Here is a 26,215-nt window from a genome sequence, read left to right as displayed (position 1 = left end):
CCGATGGACGCGCCTGACAGCTCAGTCCGGCGGTGGGCGCCGCACCCACCCGCGCCTCCAGCTCCGCGGAAGAGCCGCAGCCGGGGGACCCCGGGGATGCCCCGCCGATGCCCCGCCCCCGCCCCGCCCCCGGCCGCCGCCGCGAAGCCCTTTCCAGGAACGCGCGGGCCCGCCCCCCGCGCGCGGCCGCCGATTGGCCAGGGCGGCGCCGGCGTGACGTCAGGCCCCGCCCCGCCGCCCTCCGGCCCCGCCCCGCGGGGTGGCCTGGCGGTTTGGTCTGGAGCAGCTGAAACCGGTTTGAGCGGAGCCGCTTCCTGCCGCTCGGCGCCGCCGCGGGCTGCCTGGGGGAGCGCTGGCGAGGCGCTGACGGCGGGTGCCCGCTCCTCGGCCCGCGGCCCCGGCTCTGCGGCGCGGACGCGCGGACCCGCGGACCCGCGGCCCCGCGGCCCCGGCAGGTGAGGCGGGCCGCCAGGCCTGGCCCGGAGCTCGCTGCGGGGGCGGCTCACGTGGCGGCGGAGCTGTCAGGGCGGCCGGGCCGGGCCGGGCGGGGGACGCGGCGGGGCGCGGGGCGGGGGACGCGGCGGGGCGCGGGGCGGGCGGGCGTCCCGGTCCCCCCCCCCGCCCCGGGGCGGCCGCGGCCTGGAAGTTCGCGGTTCCACTCGTATTGTTTGCTGCCCACGGTTCCGCTGGCTGCCGGAGCTTGGTCCAGGGCAGCATCGTGCAGGTCCCGGGATGCGTGGGGCGCGCGGCCCCCTCGAGCGCGCCAGCTCGGGGGCGAGGACCCCGGCATTGCCCGGAGGCCGCGCGCGCCCCTGGCCCGCCGCCCGCGAAGAACTCGTGGCGTCTGGGCAGCCGCTTACTCTCTGAAGGCTCTGAAGGCGTGTGCTTGTAGGATTCGGCTGTTGCAGAGCCCCGGAGCGCCCGTAATCCGAGGAGGGGTCGGGGCAGCGGCGTCTCCCCAGCGCGGCGTGCGTGCTCGGCCTGGCGGCTGCGGGGCCACCTCGCCTGCGCTCGTCCGCCGCTGCCCCGCCGTGACGGACCGCCCCTGCCTGCGGCCGGGAATCGTAGGGACTGACCTGGTCTCGAGGCGGCGGTGCAGTCCGAAGCGGTGCCAGCGTGGAAGGGAAGGGGATGGGACCAAGCAGGATGTCTAGACCCGACGCTGTTTTCTTTATACGCTCCGCGCCCGGGAACGACCCCCCCCCCCCCTCCGTGCCACATTTCTGACAGTTGTGACTTACGTAAAAATACACTAGAAATACACGCTGTCAGTCCTCTCGGCTCCTGGTGGTCTGGATACGAGTGATTCAGGGTAGAGCAAGTAGGCACAGCTGCACTTGGCCTAGTCCGTTCTGGACCTGAGAACCAGGGGGAACCAATATTCTAGGCAGGATAAAACTTAGGAAAGTTCTGTCCAGAGAAATAATGACCACGAGAGAAATCTCCCCGTGGCAGAGTTAGTGAAATTTGAGAACTACAAAAAAGCAGATTAGTGAATCCGAATCTTTGTATGTAATCCTAGCCAGGGAAGGCATATGAACTATGCATGAAAGACTATCAAGACAAAGTGAGATGGAAAATATTTGAAAACTTCTACTGCATTGTTTAGAAAGTTGAACAAGGAATAAACCTGGCTTAGCGAAATCTCCAGAAGCGCTTTCTTTATGAAAATCCACTCGTGTCTGCATACATTTGTTTAAAATGTTGGCTCAAGTATACTGAGGTTGGAATAGTGGAATCATATTCCGACAGGATGAACAGAAGTTAACTCAGGAAAACTTAGGCATTTCATATATTTTTTGTAGCCAGTTATGAGGATCAAAGCTGCTGGAATCTAGGAAAGAGTAAGACGTGGAAATAGCTTTTTTTTGGGGGGGGGGGGAAATGTTTTTAAAGATTTTGTTTATTGAGTGAGAGTGCGCGCGCGCGCACACACACACACACACACACACACACACACACAAGCTGGAGGGAGGAGGAGAAGGAGAAGCAGACTCTTTGCTGGGCGGGGAGCCTAATGTGGGGCTCCCGTCTCAGAACCCTGGGATCATGACCTGGGCTGAAGGCAGACTCTTAACCCACTGAGTCACCCAGGCATCCCTCTTTGAAAAAATTTGAAGGACAGAGATGGTCTTTTTGGCTAGAAAAACACATTTTAGCTAAAAATATCTGTGATCTCAATTTAACTCTAAACTAAATGTTCCTGCACCTTGTTTTGCTTGAATATCCCCTTTGTTCCCCTAGCTGGTAAACCAGTAAGGTCATGTGTTGGGATAGTTTCTTTGACCAAAAAAATAGAGTAGGATTTATTTTGGCAGGTAGTGTAAACTCTGAAATACTTCTTGAATGTAAATTACAATGTCATAGCTGTACTAATTTCTTGAGTCTTCAAAAAACTGTTAGATGCTACTCAAAATCTCAGATGAGAATACTGTTTGATATTTATCTTCAAAAAGCACAAAATGGAAGTTATATGTAAAACAAATGGAGTTGGTTAAATTACATTTACAGTCAGCTCAAGTATATAAAAATGACTAGATTTTTCTTCTTACTCTTGTATATATCTGGAACACATCCCCTGTCCAAGTAGGGATGGTTTTTTTGCTTGTTTGGAAGAAGAGGAAGTATTGGTAGGTGTGTAAATCTTGCATTCCACAACAGGTCAATATTTTACTTTGTCACTACTGTTTTGGTGGTAGCTGGGTGCCAAAATTGTGCAGGCCAATCCTGTACCAGAATTTTGGCCTCTGTCCACGATCAAGTAAACTGGTGTAGGAGCAGCTTCCCCGGCTTTATTTTGGTGTGTTATTAAATTGTGGAAGGAGGGAGAGAGGAAATTAAACCAGACTATAGGACTTTTTGGCAATCCAAGTGGAAAATGAGGCTTTGTTGACATCAGGGAGGTTTTTTGGGAGGGTAATTTTGTGCTTATGTATATAGTTTTGTACAGTACACTTACTGCAGCTGTTTATAGCCAAGTTACTACAGCCACTTTTATAAGCAACCTTAAGAACGAAAGTCAATTTTAATAATTAGTTGAATTCTCTTTTATTAAGTTGATCTATGTAATTTTCCCATTTAATGCAGTAGAAATTTAAAGGTAATGTTGTGCCAGTTGATTTTGATATATAGGAATAATTATTTTTGCTTTCCCTAAAATTAGCTAGAATAGATATTTAAAATTGGTAAAAAAAAATAGTTGAGCAGCAACTGTGTAATTATGTAGATGAGATTGTGTAGTCCTTTTTTGAAAACTGACAGTAAACACTGGGTGAAAGTAGAAGTTAAAGTTTGAGATTAAGGTTGGTTATTCAGCAGTTTTGGTGGATGATGGGGCTTTTTGCTGTGTCTTAAAATTAATTCAGTTATGTAAAAGCCAAGCTCTTTTGCTTGTCTGAGGTTTCTTTATGACATAAATTAAATGTAAGAGTTTGGTGTTTCAGTCAACTATTTAATTATTAGAAAAGGAAATATTCCAAGAGTTAGTACTCAGATTCGTATCAGATGTCATGTTAAAGGAGAGCTAATAAGATACTTGGATAATGATTGCTTAATGAGGGGATTATCAATCTACAGCTATTTTTAGATTTAGAACGTTCTTTAGCAGTGTTAGAACTGGATGTATATGCTTTAAATAGATCATGTTTATTCTTAGACACAGAAATCATTTTGATTAAGGTTTTTCTCCAGTGCATAACGGATTTTCTAAGTGAAATGGTGGAATTATCAAATAGAGAATTCTGTATTCAGGTGATATGAAACCACATTGACTGGTGGTTTTTCTCAATATGAATATTCAACATTTACGTTTTATCACTGATGTAAGTGGGATGGTAGTTTGTAGCTAACTTTGAGTCTGGATTCTTGACCTTCAGAGCAGCCCCCTGTGGCTCAGGTTTCTCAGCCTTAGCCCTATTGATATTTGGAGCTGGACAATTACTTATGGAGAGCTGTTCTGTGCATTACATGGTGTTTAGCAGCACTATTGGCCTCTACCCACTAGATGCCAGCAGTATCACTCCCAGTTGCGACAACCAAAAATATGTCCTGACATTGCCAAACATCTCTTGGAGGGCAGAATTGTCCCTCGTGAGAACTGCTGCTTTATATCTACCTTGACTTGGAAGTGTAGTTACCTGAGCAGCAGTGTCCACTGAATGGGCATTACAGAGTTGGGCATGTGTTCATGGGGAGGGAAAGGGAGCAAAGGGGAAATAGAAGAATGAATAGCTATGAAACTTACTTTATGATTTTTAAAATAATGTATAAGTACAAATAACATTTAAGCTGATAAATTAATGAAATGACGCACAGTAAAGAAATTGGAATTCTTTTAGGAACATTGGTGAATTGGGGTTCAAAATTTAGGGGAGTATTGGAGAAGTTATGTAGACTATGATCTGCCCTTTTGTAGAGTGTGTTCTTTCTATATATGAATTAAATAGCCTTCTTTAGAATTGATACTGTATATGTTTTTAAAAAAATCTATTTGTTGTCTTCCTTTAGTACTTGATTTTTTTTTAAAGATTTTTTAAAAAAATTTATTCATGAGAGTCATAGATAGAGAGGTAGAGACAGGGAGAGAGGGAGAAACAGGTTCGCTGCAGGGAGCTCCATGTGGGACTTGATCCCAAAACTCTGGGATCATGCCCTGAGCTAGAGTCAAGACACTCAACTGTTGAGCCACCCAGGCATTCCCCACCCTTAGGTACTTAAATTAGGGGGTTATAAACAGATTGGTTTGGCTGGGAAAAAACAACCAAGAAATGAAAAATCAGAAAATGTGAATAGGACGTTGAAGGATTAGGGGTTTAGATTTCTGTAAGTAATCGAAGTAATTCTAAGTCAAGGTCATGAGGAAGAATATTCTAACTGACGTAAAATGTATTATTTTATGGAAGACATTTAGAAGCCAAAACACGGGTTAGTATACTTAGGATTTTGATTGAAGTTCACACAGTAGAAAGAATGGCATGTATGTAAGATCAGTTAGAATCAGCAGGGTTGGGCCGCCTGGATGGCTCAGCGGTTTAGCGCCGCCTTCAGCCCAGAGCGTGATCCTGGACACCTGGGATCGAGTCCCGCGTTGGGCTCCCTGCATGGAGCCTGCTTCTTCCTCTGCTGGTGTCTCTGCTTCTCTCTTTCTCTCTCTCTCTCTCTCTCATGAATAAATAAATAAGATCTTAAAAAAAAAAAAAAGATTAGAATCAACAGGGTTTGGTAATAGATTGCAGAGTTGAGGCTCTAAATTTGAGTCTACAGGGATCCCTGGGTGGCGCAGCGGTTTGGCGCCTGCCTTTGGCCCAGGGCGCGATCCTGGAGACCCGGGATCGAATCCCACGTCGGGCTCCCGGTGCATGGGGCCTGCTTCTCCCTCTGCCTGTGTCTCTGCCTCTCTCTCTCTCTCTCTCTCTCTGTGACTATCATAAATAAATAAAAATTTAAAAAAATTTAAAAATAAATAAATAAATAAATAAATTTGAGTCTACAGAATAAGAGTAATAACAGTCCAGTGGTTAATACAGAGAAAATCTGGAAAGAATGGTTTATAGGGGAGGTTTTTTTTTAAAGATATTGGTTACATTACTTAGAAGCAGAATCTGCATCTTGTTGCAGAACATAGTTTTGTTTCAGTGAATGGTACTTCAGTTTCCTTGTTAGTAAAGTTGAAACCTTATTGAAGTAGAAATCCTCTCGTGAGCCAACTTTTTTTCTATATGTGGTTGTTTTTTGTTTTTGTTTTGCTTTTTATTCTCCATCATAGCATGAGCCTGGTCAGGAAAGATAGGTTGAGTTCAGAGCAGCTGCTTATCAGAAGAGAAAGTTTGTAACATAACAACCTTGAATCCTTAAAAAAAAAAAAAAAAAAAAATGGACACACTTGTTTCGTAGTTTTCTGGTCCATACACACAGAATAGGTTTCAACATTAGACACTAAAAATTACTAGGTACTTACTAAAGAATTCAGTCTTTATATATAAGTTTTCTGAAATCTTTTGCTCACAGTTTTGATCTATTTTTGTTTTTTAATTTGTTTCTTGGTGGTGGCTATCTACAGCTAAGCTTTTTGTATATTTCACATGACATCTTCTCTTTTTCTTCCTAGCTCAACATTCTAAAATAAATCCATCAGAATGACACCTTCTCAGGTTACCTTTGAAATAAGAGGAACTCTTTTACCAGGTATTGTAAAGTTTCACTCTAAAACAAAATTTTAAATTAAATGAGTATTTTTCTTGATTATCTAAATATGGAGTTTCTTGTTATAATGGGCTTAATTTTTAGATGAAACTATCTTTAGGGCTCGCCTGATTTCAGAAATGTGCTTGTAGTATAGTAAACTTAAGGAAAAAAAAAATACTTCCCCAAATAGTAAATGTCTTAATCTCATATTTTCCAAGAAAGCTGTGAATTTATTTTATTTTGCCCAGAACAAGGATAGTTGGACTATGATTTTTAATTACCACGGAAATGAGGGAAATTTTGCTAGTGTAAGAAGTTAGTGAAGTGTTTGGTTAAGATAACTGTGTTCTGTATTTGTAAATGTTTTTTTTGGCTTACTGTATTTTTTGCTCTCTACTAAAGCAGTGTGAAGTAATTTTAGGGTAAATAGCTTATCAAAATAGTATCATACCCGGGGTTGTATCTCTTTATTTAATATACTCTCACTAAATTGGCAAGTTCCTCAAAGCTGTTACAGTCTTTCCCCCTTTTGGGCCTTTCTCAAATTGTTTCCTCTGTCTTGATCTGTGGCCTCCCTTCTTCTTTAACTCTCCTTACTCTAACCCCACATTTAGCTACCCCTATTAAATTCAAAGTTCTAGGACTTTTTTGTAGTACTTACAGATTTTATGGAATTATTTGAGTAATTTTATGAATAGATTGTAAGCTCTGTGAAAATGTGACTTTGTCTTGTCATATTAATGCATGTACCTAACAGTGCTGGCTCAGAGCAGGGGTAAATATGCATTCAAAGAATAAGTAAATAATTCACTCTGTATATCCATCATCTTTGGTCTAGCAGCCATCAGAGCAGTTGACAGAGTATATGATTGTCCAAGTTCAGATTCTTAGCCAAGATGATCTGGTAGAGGGACGCCTGGTGGCTCAGTGGTTGAGTGTCTGTCTTCAGCTCAGGTCGTGATCCTGGGGTCCTGGAATCCAGTCCCACATCAGGCTCCTCACAGGAAGCCTGCTTCTCCCTCTGCCTGTGTCTCTGCCTCTCTGCGTGTCTCTCATGAATAAATAAATGAAGCCTTTAAAAAAAAAAAAAAAAAGATCTGGTACAGCTCCCATCTCTGGGCAGAACTCTGTAGGTTGAAGATTGCTTGTCAGCTGATAGGGTGGTTTGCTTGGGTCAAGAGCTTGCCTCTAGTCCAGCGTGAGCCTTCTTTGCAGAGGGAAGACAAAACTATATTGTACCCTTTCAGGGAATTGTATGAAGCCAGTTTAAGCTAGAAGGAGCTGGCCATGTCAGGCAAATGGACCGGGCACAGAATTAGCCATAGAAGGGTGAGCTTGATAAGGATCTTATTCTCGAGGACCAGAGGGAAGATGATGATGCATATGAATGTAGATGAATCTGTGGGTGCAAAGGAGAAGACTGTGTGCACAGCAACGTGTATGACTTTGGGAATGAATATTTATATTTAGCAACAGTGTTTTTCTTTATAATCAGTGAAGACAGTGATAACCTAAGTTTATTACAAAACAAAATCTGGTTACTCTAAAGGATTGGTGAATGTTTTGACAAATCTCTATATGTAACCACTCTGTTTGACAAACCCCAAAAACTCCTGAATGACTGTCACACTTGAAATATTAGTTAAGTTTTAGATAGTCCAAGCTTACAGAATGCTCATGTAGGTGGCTAAAGCCAACTATAGTCTGGCTCTACTAAAATAGTGTCTAAAAGCTACTCAGAATGTAGAGGAGTTTGTACTGAACTTTGGTCACTTGGCTCAGTTCATTATCTTTTTCTTTAGGAATTTTAGTTAGAGTAACTCAGAATGTATTGATATATAAGTCAAAGATTTCGCCATGCTTATATTCAAGAAATTGTTTTGTTTGTTTTAAGGATTTATTCATTTTATTTTATTATTATTAATTTTTTAAGATTTTATTTATTTATTCATGAGAGACAGAAAGAGAGAGGCTGACATAGGCAGAGGGAGAAGTAGGCTCCACACAGGGAGCCCGATGCTCTGTCAAACAGAGCAGGACTCAATCCTAGGACCCCAGGACCATGCTCTGAGCTGTAGGCAGACACTTAACTGCTGAGCTACCCAGGCATTCCAGATTTATTCATTTTAGAGAGCGCACATGCAAGCCGGGGGTTGAGGGGGTGGTGCACCGAGGGAGAGGGCACAAGAGAATCTCAAGCAGACTCCCTGCTCAGCATGGAGTCCAAGGCAGGGCTTGATCCCACAGTCTAAGTTCATGACCCAGGCTGAAACCAAGAGTCAGATGCTCAACTGACTAAGCCACATGGGCACCCTGAAATTGTAGACTTTTGCTGAATATACATAATTTAGTATATATAGGTGACAGCTATATTGTTTGTTGATGAGGAATGTTCAGGTAAAAAACAATAGTCCTTGTTTTAGTAAGGGAAACTAGATTTTTCACTATGTAAGTCTTTGTTTTGAGGATTTTTTTTTATTGTTAAATTGCTCCTGTCCCATTGATAATTTTCCTAGTCTTTAGCCTATTAATGCCACTGTTTGAGTTCCTAGAAAATATTGGTTATTATTTCTCTAGAATACTTACATGCATTTAGTGTGTGCCTTTTTAAATTGGAAGCTGCCTTGCAGGCAGGAACTGTGCTATGATCACTTTGTTTTCTTGATGCTTGTTATTGGCTTAATTAAGTGGTTGAACAAATGAAGAATAGTTCATTCCTACACATCTCTCCTTTTCTTTCATTTTAATTCTGTAGAGGTAGGTCAAGTTAATGCAGGTATTAGTATGGTGCCTGAGTCCAATACATGTTTCCAGTGAGGCTTCTTCTCCATCTAATCTAAAGGTGACTGTGCATCCAGGTGAACTGTTGCAACTGACTGCCCTTTCTTGCTTCCTAAAACTAAAATTTGATACCTTCTTCCTTAGCCTACTATAACTGGTTGTCCTGTTTCTTTAGGAGAAGTTTTTGCCATATGTGGAAGCTGTGATGCTTTGGGAAACTGGAGTCCTCAGAATGCTGTGGCTCTTCTTCCAGAAAATGAGACAGGTGAAAGGTAAGAAAGGCAATAACAGGATACAGAATAATTGTGACATTCAAATTAGAAACTTGGGTGGTTTCTAAGATAACTTCTTATAGTTTTTGTCTTTTTTTTTTTTTTTTTTTGTAAGATTTTTTGTTTATTCATGAGAGATATGGGGGAGGGGGTGGGGTAGGCAGAGAGGAAGAGACACAGGCAGAGGGAAAAGCAGGCTCCATCTATGCAGGGAGCCTGATGTGTGGGACTTGATCCCAGGTCTCCAGGATCAGGCCCTGGGGTGAAGGTGGAGCTAAACTGCTGAGCCACCCGGGCTGCCCTGTTTTTTCTTTTGTTTGTTTGTTTTTTTAATGAGAGTTATTGCATGTACATAACGAATGAAGTGATTGTACCAGGTTAGTTGTGTGTTAAAAAAAAAAAAAAAGTTTCTCTGTTTCTAAATTTCCCACCTCAGCCATTTTCAACTTTTGGCTGTTTTTTTTTTGTTGTTGTTTGTTTGTTTGTTTGTTTTTAAGATTTTATTTATTTATTCATGAGAGACACACACACAGAGAGAGAGAGAGAGAGAGAGAGAGGCAGAGACATGGGCAGAGGGAGAAGCAGGCTCCATGCAGGAAGCCAGATGTGGGACTCCATCCTGGAACCTCGTGATCACGCCCTGAGCCAAAGGCAGATGCTCAACCGCTGAGCTACCCAGGTGTCCCTTTTGGCTCGTTCTTTTGGTAGTTAACCACCATATTTCTAAATAATAGGCTCATATTGCCTTTTTTTAAAACTTATTTTTAGGTATTGTCTTTTGGCTCCCAATATGTATTCTTGATAAAAGATTTGGTTTTTGCTTTAGCCTATAAAATAATTTTCTGTAGCAGAGAGTGGAACAAATATTTTAGCTAGTGTACTGGAATGAGTTCGCAAACAACATTATGTAGATCTTGGGCAGATCTAATTTCTCTAGGACTAGATTTTTTCATCTGCATGGTAAAGGGATTAGGATAGAATCAGTAAATGTTGACAAAGATGGTACTTCTTCACTTAGGGATATTTGGAAGTGTTATAGGTTATCAAGGTGTATGTGTGGGAGGTAAGGTAAGAGGAGATCTTAAATAGTATTATAAACACATGCAGTGGCCCTAGGGAGAAACACCAGATTACGTGATTATTAAGCTCACATTGTTTTCCTGTAGAGCAGTGTTATTGAAAATGTAATTTGTGGGCCAGTGCTAGAGGAAAAAAACTTTTGAAAAAAAAAAACTTATCTAATAATCAGTGCATTATGTGAGAAATACAATATTAAGAGCAAGCATTTAGAAATGTTTATAACAATTTGACATTGCTGGGACATTCAAGCATGAGTGCATGTGGACTCATCTCTGTTGTACTGGATACATAGACCAGGAGTTTTAGTTACAGGACAGACAAGCAAACAGAAACTGGTCCTTCATAGCAGATAGTTTGAGGAGCATGGATGGCAAAGCAAAAGAAGATAACAGTACAGTACCATGATGCAAGTTAATGAAAAGAAAAACAAATTGTATATAAAACAGCCTTTTCTACTTGTCATTAGTGTGACATTTTCTCAGCCAGTTCTGAACTGTTTTCATAAATAACATTTTATTGGCAAATAATATTGGGACCACAGAGGAACAAAATGTTTATTCTCATCAAGTGGTCATGTTTTCCCTCCATTTTCAGATCAGCCACTCCTGTCTGAAGTAAAACCTTATGTCTTTCTGAACTTGTTCTTAAAACACACCTTGCTCTGAATACTTGAGCTGCCCTGTCACCTGTCTTAAGTCCATTTCAGCCAACCTGGGCAAAGTTAGATGAACAGATGAGATAACACTTAACCACGTAATTTTAAGGGACCAGCCACTTTTACCTTGCTGATGCACACTGAAATATAATTGATTCACATATGGCAGATAAAGTGTTTCACATGGAGAGAGGAAGTAGATGATACAAGAGGATACAAAAAGCATTTGCCTTGGACACCATTCTTGTGTTTTAGAATTGTATTTATTTGGATTTCAGTGTGCTTTGCATCTAAGTCCTTTGTACCTCCTTTTCAGAGTCTCAAGCCTCTCCATACCTACAGGCTTATAATGACAAGACCCCTTTAGGATACTATCAAAATAGTATCATACCCATATGATATGAAAGTTGTGTTGTATTTGAAAGTTGTATTGTTCCTAATAATGCGGAAAATGTGGGTCACTTGTGGTTATATTTGCTTTTCTTGTAGATTTTATGGTATTTTGGGGGAGGATATGCAGGCAATTCAAAATCGAGCCTCATTGCCCATCTGGCTGATATTTCTTGAATTTCATCAGATTATGTTCATTTTTGATGTCACTGAACAGTTCTGGTTCATTTTTAACTTTGCAATATTTACTTAGGGAAGTGGAATAAAAAACCCATTGCTTTGCTGTATCTCTTTTTTCTGTTTTTCTTTTTTTTTTCTTTTTTTATTTATTTATTCATGAGAGACACACAGAGAGACACAGAGAGGCAGAGACACAGGCAGAAGGAGAAGCAGGCTCCATGCAGGGAGCCTGACATGGGACTCGATCCCAGGTTTCCAGGATCACATCCTGGGCTGAAGGCGGCGCTGAGCCACCCAGGCTACCCTATCTCTTTTTTCATTTAGTGGTTCTTAACCAGGGGTGCATGTTAGACTTACTTGTGAGGGCTTTAAAAAATACGCATGTTTAGATTCTACCCCTGGAGAATGAGGAATAGTGCATGGGAGAGGGGCCCCAGCACATTTTTCAGAGTTCTCTGCTAATTCTATTGTACACCACATCTGGGGCTGGTTTCATATACTCTGTTTTATAAATGAAATAGTACTAGAACATTGCCACTTTTGTAACAGAGATGGAAAATAATTTCACCTCAGAGTTGGTAGAGTGTGTTGAAAAGGATTCTGAGGCTTATCAGGGAAAAGTAGTACGGATACATGTGCCAAGCATTTGCTGTTATTGCTGTACAGCAGTAGTTCTCAACCAACCTTATATATTCAGATATCCTGTGAAGTTTTATCAAATTCCACATGAACAGGCTCCACCCAGACCTATGAAATCAGTCTCCCAGAGTGGAGCCAGGGCATATGTATTTTATTACTACCAGATTAATCTAATTGTTGACCATGGGTGACAGGTGGTTGTGGATATTTTGTTAGGAACCCAGGATTGAGTCAGAGTAAGGATAATGCCCTAAAGACTGCCTTGGCAGAGCCAGGTGGGGAGCAGTGCTAGCCATCTGGTATCATGGAAGAACATTTGGAGCTGCTGTTTATTTTCTAAACTATTCATGCTGAATTAATGCTTAGGTAATGGTCTATGATAGTGGCTCTCAAACTTAAGTGTTCATCATCAGAGTCACCTGGAGACTCGTTAAATTACAGATTGCTGGACTCCTCCCCTTTCCAGAGTTTCTAATTCAGTAGGTCTAGGTGTGGCCTGAAAATTTGCATTTCTAACAAGCTCCAAGGTGATTGTGGATCACACTTTGGATACCACTGGTCTGTGATTGGAAGGTAAAAAAATCAGTTATAATCATAAATTGTAGTGACTGCTCTTACTGTTGAGTCAAAGCTTTAGAATAGCAGTAGACTGTTAGCATAGTATATATAGTTCAGAGGAAGACAGTGAGTTGCAACATGTAAGATACAAATCCCAGTTGCTTGGCTAAGGGAATAACCAGAGGCTGGACAGGACAGTCAGGACCAGGGACATTTGGGAACAGGAGTATAGCTTACCTGCCTCAGCCCCAAAGCCTCTTAGCAGCCCTGTCATATCTCTTTTTTTTTTTATTTTTTTAAAAAATTTATTTATGATAGTCACAGAGAGAGAGAGAGAGAGAGGCAGAGACACAGGCAGAGGGAGAAGCAGGCTCCATGCACCGGGAGCCCGATGTGGGATTCGATCCCGGGTCTCCAGGATCGCGCCCTGGGCCAAAGGCAGGCACCAAACCACTGCGCCACCCAGGGATCCCTATATCTTGAACTAAATGGGAAGTCAGAGAAGACTCGGACTCTCACTTTAACCTTTGTGCTACTTTTTCTGTTTGGAATACTTCTCGACTTTGTATGGCTGGTTCCTTCTCATTATGTAGGACTTCTCTCAGTTCTTCCTCCTTGAGGGCTCTCCTCCAAAGCTTCCTGTCATGTCAGCAAGGTTAAGTAGCCTTTACACTGTATGTTTGGTTATTTGTCCTCACCAGAAAGCAATCTGCTTGAAGATAGGGCACACTTACTCATCACAGTGTTCCCAGCACCTGATGTAGTAGGCCTGGAGTATAATTTTGTGTAGGAATAAAGAAATAGTATTGATCACAGACCTTGCTTGAGGGGTTTTATGAATTTTGAAGTCTTTATGCATTTTAGTTTGATATTAATAGTTGCTCTAATTCTTTTTCTTCACAGCATGTTATGGAAAGCAACCATTGTACTCACTAGAGGAGTATCAGTTCAGTATCGCTACTTCAAAGGGTGCTTTTTAGAACCAAAGGTATGTTTTCTTTATCTAGTTTCCAGTGTCTTTAACAGACTCAATCCTTTCAAAAGCAACGAATTTTAAGTTTGGAAACATTTAAAATAATACAAGTTTGTTTTGATCAAATAAGGACAACAGAACTCTAGAGTAATAATATTTTAGTGCTAAAAAGCAAGGATGTAGCCCTTCAGATGCAGACAGTGTCTGCAGTGGAATGTTTAAAAGACTACTAGTAAGTATACTCTGCAGTATTCTTGTTAAGAAATGGGTTTTAAGGATAAACGAGTGTTCGCAGTAGCTGTGCTTTTTCTGCAACTTTTGTAATCCTGCTAGTAACCAGTTAAAAGGGTTTTCTTTTTGTTTCATTTTTTAATCCTTATGTGGTATCAATACATTTGAAGGAGTGTATAGCCAGCTTTAAGTGAGTAATTATTTTTAAAAATTATTTCACGACAGCCATCTCTTAGTGGCTGCATTGTTTTAACTCCTTTCAAAACTGAAGTCATTCCTCTTAGATTTTTTTCAACAATGATGTTGATAGATAGGATCTTTGCTGAAGGCCTTTGGAGTATCTGTTTAATCTGCTTGCTCACAATGATTTATTATTTTGGGATTGTTTTCATATTTAGAAAAGGAAAAAAGTTGATTCTTTCCCTCTTATTTTAAAGATGCTTATTTCCTGAAAGGATTCTTTTCCTTCAGATTTTTATCTTTGAGCACACTTGGGCTGCATATGAGCAGGGGTTTAGGCAGGAGTCTAGGAAGCAAAACATGGATTAAACCGGTTTAAAAATTTTATTTCCCTTTGGGATCACTGAATACTTGTTACTTGTGAAAAATGCAAGCAGCCACTGTTCATTCTCTTAGCCACCATTGTAGAAAAGAAAAAAACTGACAAAGCCACTTCAGCTGTCTTTTGCACCTATTACGTTTCTTATTCCAAGAATATATTGTAAATACTCAGTAATTAAATTTCATTATGGTTGATCGTTGTGTTGGCTTATCTTGACAATAGTCTCATTTTAATGATTTAAGGAAAGATCATTTGTTTGGCATAAGGGTTAATGCATTGTGGCAGGTTTTCAGTATAAATTGAACAGTTGTGAAGCAATAAGTAGGTCCTAGCACTCATGACATTGAAAATTTTTTTGAGGATCCTGGTATATGAAATTTGTAATTTGTGAAGTCAACCTAATTTGGGCATTTGGATAAGAAAAATCATAATGAGTCCTTTGGGCATAATTTTCTAAAGTAAGACTATTGTCAACATAGATCAAATTAAGCCAACCTACAGTATTTTCCCTCCTCATTGAAAATGTAACCAAAAGCAGCAAATCAGTCCAAACTGCCTTTCTGAAAAAATTGGCGAGAAGTCTGCTTACAGTAAAAAACAAGTTTTTCCCCTTGTAATACTTGCAAAAGTTTACAGTATATGTTGGTGAGTGTGTTTCTTTAAGTAGGTGCTCTGTATCGTGTACACATGTACCGTGTGATGCAGGGGCTGCCATGGTAAGTATGTTTTTCATGGACTAGAGTAAATAGCTACATAAAATCCCATGCATATAGCTAGAGGGTTTTTTTTTCCACGTGCCAGCTTAAAGTGACACTTCTTTTCTTTTAAAAGTAGGTGGCGCTTTTTAAATGAAACATAATTTTAAATAGAAATAATTATGAAACTTTGTCTCAAATGTGCATTGTCAAATGATAAAACTAATGTACAAAGAATCTGAAGTTGTAAAGTGTAAAATATTGAAATATATATTTTATGAAAATAAAGAATGCTAGGAAAGCAAAGTAATTTTGAAACATTGAAAAGCTGAAATGAGTAGTAGTTAAGATTAATTTTGCTGGGTCAAAAGTTTTAGAGGAGGTAGTCTACCCAAGCATTTCTAGAGCCTAAGCTAAAAATCTGTGGTCTTGTCACTTGGCCTTCATATTTCAGTTTTCTTATCTATAAAATGAAGGGCTTGGACTATAGATTTCTTAGGTCCCTTTCATTGCTAAAATTTTATTGCAAATAAAATTTTACCATTCATATTTTCTCTTCCATTTTTGCTCTTCCTGGCATATTCTTTGTAGTTTAGGAAAGTCTTGAAGTCCTTTTTCTCTCAACTCTCCATAGCTGCCTATTGTCTTTGTAGAATTAGAATGAGGTGTTGAATGTTGAATTTTAAAATAATTTTATAGGTGACAAATCAAAATACTGTCTTGAACATAGCAAACAAAGGTTGTAGATATTCTTGGAATGAAGACACAGGTGTGAGTCTGCAGATGGTCCATTAATTTCACATCTTCCCCGGAGTTAATTTTTCAATGAACATTTATGTAAACATTTTTTTAATCTATGCTCGTCCTGCCAGAATTAGTGATATAACCTGATACTGAAACGTTAGCCAATTTTTAATAATGTTGTCTGTGATTTTCCCTTCATTTAAATGGAAATAGCTCTTTATTTTTTGGTAACTTCTCTGTTTCTAATTTTTATAGGTCTTCACATTCACTCATAATTAGATTCATTACAAACCCTTACTTTGTTCTTAATCTCCCTTGATTTTTGTTTAAATCCTTTAGCAAAAGAATCAATCATCTGTGATAGGCACATAGAATAGCCTAGGTTCTTATTTTGTACAGTGGTTTTCTTAATAAAATTCTTCTGGAATTTTAGCTGTTAACTTCAGACTTGAACCATCTCATAGATGTTTGTCTGCCTCGCTTTCTTCCTCTCACGCTTATCCCAAGTGACCATTTTTTTTATTGGTCTTATAAAAAATTAGATTTTTAGTGAGTGTCCTCTGCCATCATAGATAAAAACTTCTCAGAGCCCCTTTTTTTGTTTGTTTGTTTTTTGTTTTTTGTTTTTTTTTTTGTTTTTTTTTTCAGAGCCCCTTTTACATGTACCCTTTTTTCCCCCTGAAAATGTGGAAAGACAGCAGTCAATAACATTTTAGAAGTTTATAATACATTTTCATGGGGTGATAATTTTGCTACATGGTTTGTTCAGAACAAAACAGACCAAAAACCTCAGTCTATGTGTTTTTTCTCTCAATGCTTAATGCAGCACAGTGATGTCTGTCACTATTTAAGAAAACAGTCATTATGCTTTTTTTTCTTTGTAGAAATAGATTATTTTTATTTTTATTAATATGCTCACTTGGAAACATTTCAGCAGTCATTTGATTTAATATATGCTAAATTATGAAACAACTATCAGTACTATTAATGGAATAATGTCTTGGACTGATAATGTTATTTTTTTCTTCAAAGATCAAAGCACTTGACTCCAAAGTACTTAAAATTGTGGCAGCCTTTTATAGAATGGAACTGTTCTTTTTTTCTAAGATCTTGAAGAATGAGTTTATTAATTACATTTAGCATATTAAAAAAGGATTGCATGTTTTGAAGTCATTCCTGAGATTTTAATTTACCAGTGCTCAGGGCTTAAATCGTTTTTAAGAAGTTCAGTAAGCTGAAATTTAAGATCACCTTCTAAAGTTTAATAAAGTTGTGGTAACAATTTTGAAAGTTCACTGCATTTTAAAGCTTGGTGAATTTTTGTTCTATATTGTAACACTTTGTACCAACAAACATGGATTTGTAGTGTGAACTCTTAGTATACACGATTAGAAGTCCTCTTAAATCAGCTCTTTGGACTGCTCCTCAAATGCTCTATTCTGTTCAAGCCTAGGTGGTTTTTTGCAGTGAGTAGTGGATTTGCTACTGAAGCAGATGAGGGTGGAGTTATTATTACTAAAATATATTTTCTACCAAATATTTTATCTACAGGGCATTCTTACATGATTAAATGTAGATAATGTAGTCAGCACTTTGTAAAATTCCCCTGACACCTGAATTGATATGAAAACAAAAACCAAACTTTCCTTTCTTCTGTCCACTTCTTATCCCTGCTGATATTTAATAATATGTGCCTGGCACCCTTTGAAGTCACTTTTGGTCAGTAACTTAATAAAAATGTAGATCTGTACCATCTTTGTAGCAAAGGGGATTTTTTTGGTGTGCAGGGGACATGAGAGGAACGGGGGAAGGGTATAGGTTAGATCTCTCTGGTTACTGTCTATGCCTAAGAAATGTTCCTTTTTTAATGTATATATTTACATCCTTAGAGGATCAGAAACTTTGATGTTAAAAAAACAAATTTGAAAGAATGTAACAGGGAAAAGTCATAGTAAAAAACATCTAGCAGATGTGGGATTAAATGTATCTCTCTCTCTTTTTTTTTTTTTTTTTTTTTTTTTTTTAGTGTAAAGGAAATGAAATTCGCTATATTTAAGATGAGGAATTTCACATTAAAAAAATGTTAGGAACGTCTGGCGAGTCTACCAATTCATAGTGAATGCTTAAAACAAGGAGGTGTTCAGCTAGAGAAAATGTGGATTTGCTTATATTATCCCAGGGTCAGTGATTTGAATGAATGCTCCTTTTAGTTTTCAAAGTTCAAAAATTTGCAAGTTTTAAGAAAGATTTCAACCTCTGGTTATTTTGAAATAACAGAATATCTCTTGCATTTGATTACTTAATGTGCCTAATTGGTCTGGTCTCATACTCATTTGTTACCATTTGGCACATTTATTATTAATCAATATTGAAACCATGTAAAATGATAGAGTACCTGATGCCATCTAAAGGGTGCAATATATAGAGAGAAGTTTATATAGTTTGCACTTCTTAAGAGTATGTAACATATGCCTAGAAAAGGGCTTGAATATTATATATGAAAATATCAGCGATTATCCCTAAGTGATGTGATCATGAATGATTTTTGTTTTCTTTTTGCTTCTTTGTATTTTATTAAATGTCTTCTGAAGATGTGAAGAGAAATGTAAAATATCTTGTAAAGTTATGGTTTGAAATTTTACTTCTAAAATGTGTATTAGGAGTTTTATTTTGGCACGTAAATTTAGTCAAATTTTTTTTAAAGATTCTATTTATTTATTCATAAGAGACACAGAGGCAGAGACATAGGAAGAGGGAGGAGAAGCAGGCTCCATGCAGAGAGCCTGATGTGGGACTCGATCCTGGGACTCCAGGATCATGCCCTGAGCCAAAGGCTCAATTGCTGAGCCACCCAAGCGTCCCAGTCAATTTTTTTTTTTAATAATTAAAGTAAAATTAGGAAGCATTGAGTAAGTGCTGTAGTCCTTTAGGTGTATGTAGGGAATCTTTGTTGATAGTTTATTTTTGTTTTTAAATTGCTGTAGATGTTAAAACATAAAGTTTTATTTTCCCTTTTAGTAAGAGAATTGATAACAGAAGACAGTATTAGACCTTTTCTCACTGTATGAGTTTTTTTTTAATTTTTTTTAAATTTTTTTATTTATGATAGTCACAGAGAGAGAGAGAGAGAGGCAGAGACACAGGCAGAGGGAGAAGCAGGCTCCATGCACTGGGAGCCCGACGTGGGACTCGGTCCCGGGTCTCCAGGATCGCACCCTGGGCCAAAGGCAGGCACTAAACCACTGTGCCACCCAGGGTTCCCACTGTATGAGTTTTATAAACCGTAAGGTATAAAGACTAAAACTAGATGTTCCCTTTTTGTCAAACTTATCCTTCAAATTTACTCATGCACATGTCCTTTTTTTAAGGGTTTTCCTGTGCTTTTCAGAAACATTGATTACTATGATACAAGAAATATGTTCTTCCTGTTATTAACTATAACAAAGAACTTTGTTATGCTCTCTAGTTCCTTGAGTAACTTAGGATCATTGATCTTGAAGTATTTGTGCTTACTATTCCTACTTCATAGAGTTTAGGCTTTTTCCCCAAACACTTGGAGAATTACTTGAGATACTTTATTCAGTAATACCTCATTGACTGCTGATATAATCAAGCATAAAGTGTATTTGGTGTTAGCTTTAACTTAGGACAGAACATCAGCTAAAGGTTAAAATTTCTTAAATTTTTTTTAGTACTGTACGCAGATTTAAGGATGGGTTTAAGATGGTTTTATGTGCCAATTTCATCTCATTTTTCTCTGTTTACTGCCTCACCATCATTTTCTTCTAGCACTCATCGTGTTTTGTGACCTGGTACATTCCTGATTTTTGGCATATAATATTGATAAATAACAGATGAATCTTTTGGTTTCATATTTAGTATAAGACTTAGGCCACAAACATCTAATGGAGTCATGGGTAGAAAATAAGATATAAGAAATTATTGCAGACGTTTAACTTTTAAATTGCAGACTATCGGTGGTCCATGCCAAGTCATAGTTCACAAGTGGGAGACTCATCTACAACCACGATCAATAACCCCTTTAGGTATGGGCATTAACTGCATCTGTTTGAGGCATATGCATAAAGTTACTAATATGCTGCACAATGGCTTAGTGGGATTTAATAAATTTTTATTCTAAAGTATAAAGTCAATGCATTGTCAGTACTGCAAATTTCACTTAGCATATCATGGATCTTTTGAAACTAAACAGTTCTTAATTGCTTTCTTTATAAACTTTGTTAGAAATGCTTGCCAAGTTTATTTGGGGGGATTTGATTAATTTATTGTGGAATATTTATTTTCATTTGGAATAGTTACAAAGTTTGTAAAATAACCTTCTTCTTAACTGAGCATCCATGGCTTTATTTGATTACTTGCTCAGAGAGCTGAGGACATTTGAGGAAAGAATCCAAAACAAAGATTCTTAAAATTTTGACTTGAATAGTAAGAGCAATAGAAAAAGTTATCCTATTCTGTGTTTTTTGTTTTTTGTTTTTGTTTTTGTTTTTTTAACTAGTAAATACTTGAATAAACTTGTATGAATGCATTCAAATTTCTTGGTTGTAGCAGACATATTTTTCTCTTGATTTACTTAAATACTTGCTGGCTGTGTTAAGATTGATACTCAGTTGCTTTTGTTTTTGTTTTTGTTTTTGTTTTTTTCACTGAAACATCATTCAGTTTTCTTGTGCCTAAAAATGGTATTTCTCTTCATACAAGTATTTTTGAATTTCCTTTTCCATACTGAGATTAAAATTTGAAGTTCATTTCCTATATATAAATTACCCACTTGGATTCATCTGTAAATTGACTCAGTGCTAAGAACTGTATCTTCTAGTTTCTAGAGAAAATTAGAATTTAAAGATTAGAATTTAAATGGCTTGCTAGTAGCTATCTTAGATTAGAAAGTAGTGAGAGAACCTGCTTTAACCTGTGGCAAGAACATATCTTTTTTAAACAGATATTTCATTCCATCCTCTTTATTGGATTTTCTTTTTTTATGTTTTAATACATTTCTAATAGTATATTTAGAATTTTCATGATAGTGTACTCTAGAATTATAATAGTCCCATACTGAGGTTGTAAATTATTAGGTATTAAACATTTAAAAAATAATTTGCATTTGGAAGCATCTTACAGTTAAATATATTTTCTTACTGTGAGAAATGGGATGTTTGTTTCTGGTCTTTTAAAAATTAATATTATACTTTTGGAAAACATAACTTCTAAACTTAAGAGCTGCGTGAAATCTACCAAGAATCTTTACTGGGAATTCTCACAGTTATTTTGACAAATATTTCAGACTTAGGTTTAAAGTTAAACTGGGAAAGGAAGTAGCAGGGAAGATAATTAGTGTTTTACTCAAGAGGGTGGGGCTTATCAGCTTTTCTTACGTAGCTGAACTTCTGTTCGAAGGGATTGTACTAGCATTTACTCTTTTGGTAGTTCCTCACAGCTCTGTACATGCAGGTAAGTTTGTGCTGTTTGTAAAGCTTGTAGCTGGCTATAGAGAATAGTTGGGATTCTAGGAGAATTACGTTTTAAGTTCAGAATATGCACTTCATAAGAATAAGCATTTTAATTGTGCCAAGACCTTTGGTTTAAAAAATCAACCAGAAGATATTGTTGTCCAGCAGCCTGTCTCAGAAACTGGTGGGTGTAGACATTTATTCCAGTGCCTCTAGAGCACCTCTCTGAGGATTTTCTCTCCCTTCTTGTAACACTACAAATCATCACCAAGTTTGTAAGAACTTTTACTGTTTGATAACCTGCTCAAAAGGGAATTCTTGATTGAGGGCTACAATAAATATGCTTATTCACTTTGGGCTGCTTTAAAATTTTAGATTTCATATTTTAAAAATCCTTAAGGTGGGTAATTTCTCAGTTCATTCTGTATACATCATGAATTTTAACTAGGTTTTTTTATTTTCCTTCAATTCTAGAAAGTGAAATTATTATTGACGATGGACAATTTGGAATCCACAGTAAGTGAGACTGAGTTTTGACAATCTTTACTGATAGAATTGGGATGTTACCTTACATTTGATTAGAAACAGCACAGGGAAATATGACATAGTGTGATACTGAAAATAGAGACTAGATCCAAGGAACAAGTACATTTCTTTTTAAATAATAGTTTGCAATATAATTCTTAAGCTTTAAAATTGTATCCTTTTGTTTTTTTATTTGATGACTTCAGGTGAATGACTTAATATACTTAAGTATTATACTTAACTGTTAACATATCATTTTTTTACACTTATATTGAGTATTAATGTTTCTAAACATTCTGAACTCTTAAGCTAAGTTTGTGCATTTTGTGCATATATGCATTTACAGTAAAATCTAGGTTAAACAGATGTTCCAGTAATTCTCCTGAGACTTTAACATTAATTTACAGTAGAATGGACAATTCTTCTGAATATGTTGAAAATGTCATGCATTCATTATGTTTTTCTACTTCACTAAATAATTTTTTCTGTGGATTCAAGTTGTCTTCAGTGACTGTAGTTCTCACAGTATAGTAGCATTATCAAGCTAAACTGAATTCTTAGTTTAGATCCTATACTATAGAAATCAAAGATACAAAGAGGGTGAGCAGAATGTGTGCTTACACTGTGAACCGGCAATAAATTGCTGATGGCTAGGTTGCTTATGTTTATGTACTTGAAAAATGTACATGCTTTTGCAGTATTTGGATAGAAATTTTAACTTTTCCTTAATTTTATTTGGGGTTATTTATATTACATATAAGGTACTTGCATAGCTTTAGTTTCAGTGTTTTATAGTCTTGTCCTCTTTATCTTTTAAAAAATGATATTTATGCTACCTGTTTGGATGGAGGAGTAGCTTTCTCATGTCCTTAACTGTAAGGCATGACGTGTCCCTCTATTGTAGGTTAATATCTATGTGTAGTTACAACTACAGGCATTTCTTTCCTTTTTTAGTTCTCTTAAACTTAGCTTCAGTTAGCTCTTAGGATAGAAAACCATCTCTCCAACTTTGTCCATTTCTGAGAACAGTTTAAAGTTAGGAGAGGATAGTGGTTTCTCTTTATTTTTAAAATTTGGTAGCTACTAAACATTTTAAAGTTATACCTAAGAGAAAAGCTTCTGGGTTTTTTTTAAGTCCTTTTGATAAAATTGGGTATAAACGGTTGACAGCTCTCTGGTATTTATGATAATTTTATGACATCTGTTAGCAGGAAATTTCAAGTTAAATAATGCTAACACAGTGTTATCACAGTCATGCAATTTATTTATGGCAGAATTTATAAATGCAAGCATAGAAAGTTGATTCACAGTTTTGTTCTTACCTTCTCCTGTCTCAGGCTGCAGCTCTAGTGGTAGAACTAGTTTTAGCTGAATAGCTCATGTAATGCTTTGGAAATGTGATAGTGATCCCCCATGAAACAGCTGCTATGTTAGAGCCTGTGAGGAATGTATTCTTTCAGGCATAGATTGGTATTACTTCGATAATAGATTCAATAAGAATATTTTAATATACTTAAGTTGTTAAATATGGCTAATTGTTAACATTTAACTTTCCCCCCTACTTCGTATAAAAGTTTTTTCAGTGATAAATTTAAGACTACCTGTGTGTTTGCTTTGTAGAGAAGTTCCAGTGATATATATAAACTGAGTGATTAAAATGTGAACATGAACTAGAATTGTCATAGGTTTGTTGTACTTAACAAATTGTTTCAAAAAGTATGTGTAATAATTACTGTTTGTTGTATTTACTCCGCCAGATGGTGTTGAAACTTTGGATTCTGGATGGTTGACATGTCAGACTGAGATAAGATTGCGTTTGCATTATTCTGAAAAACCTCCTGTCTCAATAACAAAGAAGAAATTAAAAAAATCTAGATTTAGGTATGATCATGTGTATTTGTCATTTAGGCTGTTTATTTTTACTAATGCTGTAGATTTCTGCCCTATTTGGTTTTTAGCCTTTAAGTGTATAAACTAAGAATATAGCACACTTACGGATAATGTTACATTTTCTAATTGAAGGGTCTTGTGGGAATAAACAGCTTCCCTAACTCAGATTGTTATAGTTAAACATGCTTCTCATAGTATTAATTGCTAAATTTGAAATCAGAAAATTTTGTTTCTATATAGGTAAGTGATTTTCAAGCATATATATCTTTGCAGTTTCTACCATTCAAGTTTCTTTTTTCTTTTTTTTAAGGATTTTATTTATTTATTTGAGAGAGTGAGCCTGCGTGAGCACAGGCACAAGCTAGAGGAGGAGCAGGAGAGGGACAAGCAGACTCTGTGCTGAGCTCACAGCCCGATGACCCTGAGATCATGACCTGAGCAGAAACCAAGAGTTGGACACTTAACCAGCTGAGCCACATACATGCCCCCATTTAAAATTTCTTAGTGTAGCAATAGTTTGTTTTAAAATTGACATTAAAAAAATAAATAAATAAATTAATTAATTAATTAAATAAAATAAAATAAAATAAAATTGACATTGACAGAAATGAATTTGTGCTAAATGAGGGGATGGTGTAAACAGAAAAATATGATTATTAGAAATATCCTTTAGTGTTCTAAACTCCTTGTGGCTTGAAAATGAAAACTTTTTCATGAAGAAAGGTAGCAGAGATCACAGCAGTTCCAGATTAGTTTCTTCTTACTCCTATATTAAGAATAGATGTCAAGCTTTGTGTAAATAGCTAGATAGGGAGTAACTATTTTTCTTTAATGTCATCATACATACCTTTAAGTGAGCTGGCTTCTCAATGACCCAGGCAGCGCTATCATTTTGAGTTTTTATATCTTAAGGACTGAGAGTTGTGAGTTCTGGTATATAACGCATCCTTCTCTGAAATAATGTTAGCTGAGTTGCAGCGGCCATTTTCAGCAACTGAAGTAATTAATAATACAATACTGTCTTCATAACAAAACTTAAAAGATACTGAAGTTTATAACCCATAAATGTTTTGTGATAACTTCTTAAATACTGTAGTGTTTACCCCAGTCATAAAAAAGGGAAAGTGTGGGTAGCACTTTACAGTCTTTTGCTTTGGCTATTCTATTCTGAGAGGAAACAAAAGGTTTTGGGTGTACCTTGTCTTTGTACATAGCATTTCTAGGCCTTTCGCATAAGTAACTGAATCTTTTAGACTTTTTTTAAAGCTTATTTTAATTTAATTTTATTTTTTTGAGTGAGAGAGAGAGAGAGAGGAGCGCCCTTTTCCCCAGCTAGGAGGGAGGAGGGGAGGGGGAACAGAAGGGCAGCCTGGGTGACTCAGTCAGCTAAGTGTCCAACTTTAGAGTTTGGCTCATGTGTTGATCTCAGGGTGATGGATCTGGTTCCGCGCTGGGGGCAGAGCATGCTTACTTAACATAATTGAATCTTGTATTTACATGTGAAAAGAAGCAAATAAATTGTATTACAGCTATAAAGTATCTTTTTAGAATAAGACCCTGAAATAAGGATAACTGTAAAAGATAAACATGATGGTTGGTTGGGTTTATGAGAATTTTCTTCTTTCCTTGATTTTAGTTAAGAAATTAATAGATAATTAATGGTTGGTGTTCCGCTTACAAATTTCTGAGTGTAAATGCATACTGAGTCCTATATCATTCTTGCTTATGTAGAAGTTGTTTTGAGTGTTAGTATATATTATTGTGTTAACCAGGCTTAAATTGGAATAATTTTGTATAACCATACTTTGCTTTGATAGGCTCTGCAAATTAAGTAACTGATTCCTACTGAAATAATTGTGTATAGGGTGCCTTTCTGGCTCAGTCTGAAGATCACAATTCTTGATCTCAGGATTGTGAGTTTGAGCTCCACTTTGGATGTAGAGATTACTGAAAAAATAATAATAATAAAGTTTAGTTAAAAAATTGTATAACTAGAAATTTGTGTTCTGGCCACCTTTTCCTCCCAAATTTGTATTAGTGATAAACTAAACATTCATGGGGTAGGAAATAAGTTTATCTGCAAGAATATCAGGACTTTAAAAACTTTGCAACAGCTTATATGTTTTATTTTTTAATTTTTATTTTTTTTTTAAAGATCTATTTATTTATGATAGACATAGAGAAGCAGAGACACAGGAGGAGGGAGAAGCAGGCTCCATGGCCGGAGCCTGACATGGGACTCGATCCCACGACTCCAGGATCGCGCCCTGGGCCAAAGGCAGGTGCTAAACCGCTGAGCCACCCAGGGATCCCCCAGCTTATGTGTTTTAAATAAAATACTAGACATGCTGTTCTATTCCATTATCAGCAAGTTTTATTTTTAATT

At 37.7% G+C, this 26,215-nt stretch overlaps 1 protein-coding gene across 4 annotated transcripts in view; it reads left to right on the top strand.

Annotated features, from left to right (window-relative positions):
- Window positions 1-246: 246 nt before the first annotated feature.
- The window catches only part of GPCPD1 (glycerophosphocholine phosphodiesterase 1), a 55,238-nt gene continuing 29,269 nt past the window's right edge, over window positions 247-26,215 (top strand). For 2 of the 4 annotated variants that reach the window (XM_072736340.1, XM_072736339.1), the window contains exons 1-7: window positions 257-455; window positions 6,107-6,183; window positions 9,140-9,236; window positions 13,642-13,726; window positions 19,914-19,989; window positions 21,889-21,930; window positions 23,697-23,820. In XM_072736340.1, the coding sequence (XP_072592441.1) occupies window positions 6,135-6,183; window positions 9,140-9,236; window positions 13,642-13,726; window positions 19,914-19,989; window positions 21,889-21,930; window positions 23,697-23,820 (473 nt within the window). In that variant the 5' untranslated portion in view covers window positions 257-455; window positions 6,107-6,134. Of the gene's footprint in view, window positions 456-6,106; window positions 6,184-9,139; window positions 9,237-13,641; window positions 13,727-19,913; window positions 19,990-21,888; window positions 21,931-23,696; window positions 23,821-26,215 lie in introns of all 4 variants that reach the window. The other 2 variants (XM_072736342.1, XM_072736341.1) reach the window with 2 other exon arrangements.

This window comes from Vulpes vulpes, chromosome 14, assembly GCF_048418805.1.
Source record: "Vulpes vulpes isolate BD-2025 chromosome 14, VulVul3, whole genome shotgun sequence".
Taxonomy (NCBI): Eukaryota; Metazoa; Chordata; class Mammalia; order Carnivora; family Canidae; genus Vulpes; species Vulpes vulpes.
The sequence above is the reverse complement of the archived record's forward strand: the minus strand, read 5'-3'. Positions and strand labels throughout refer to the sequence as shown.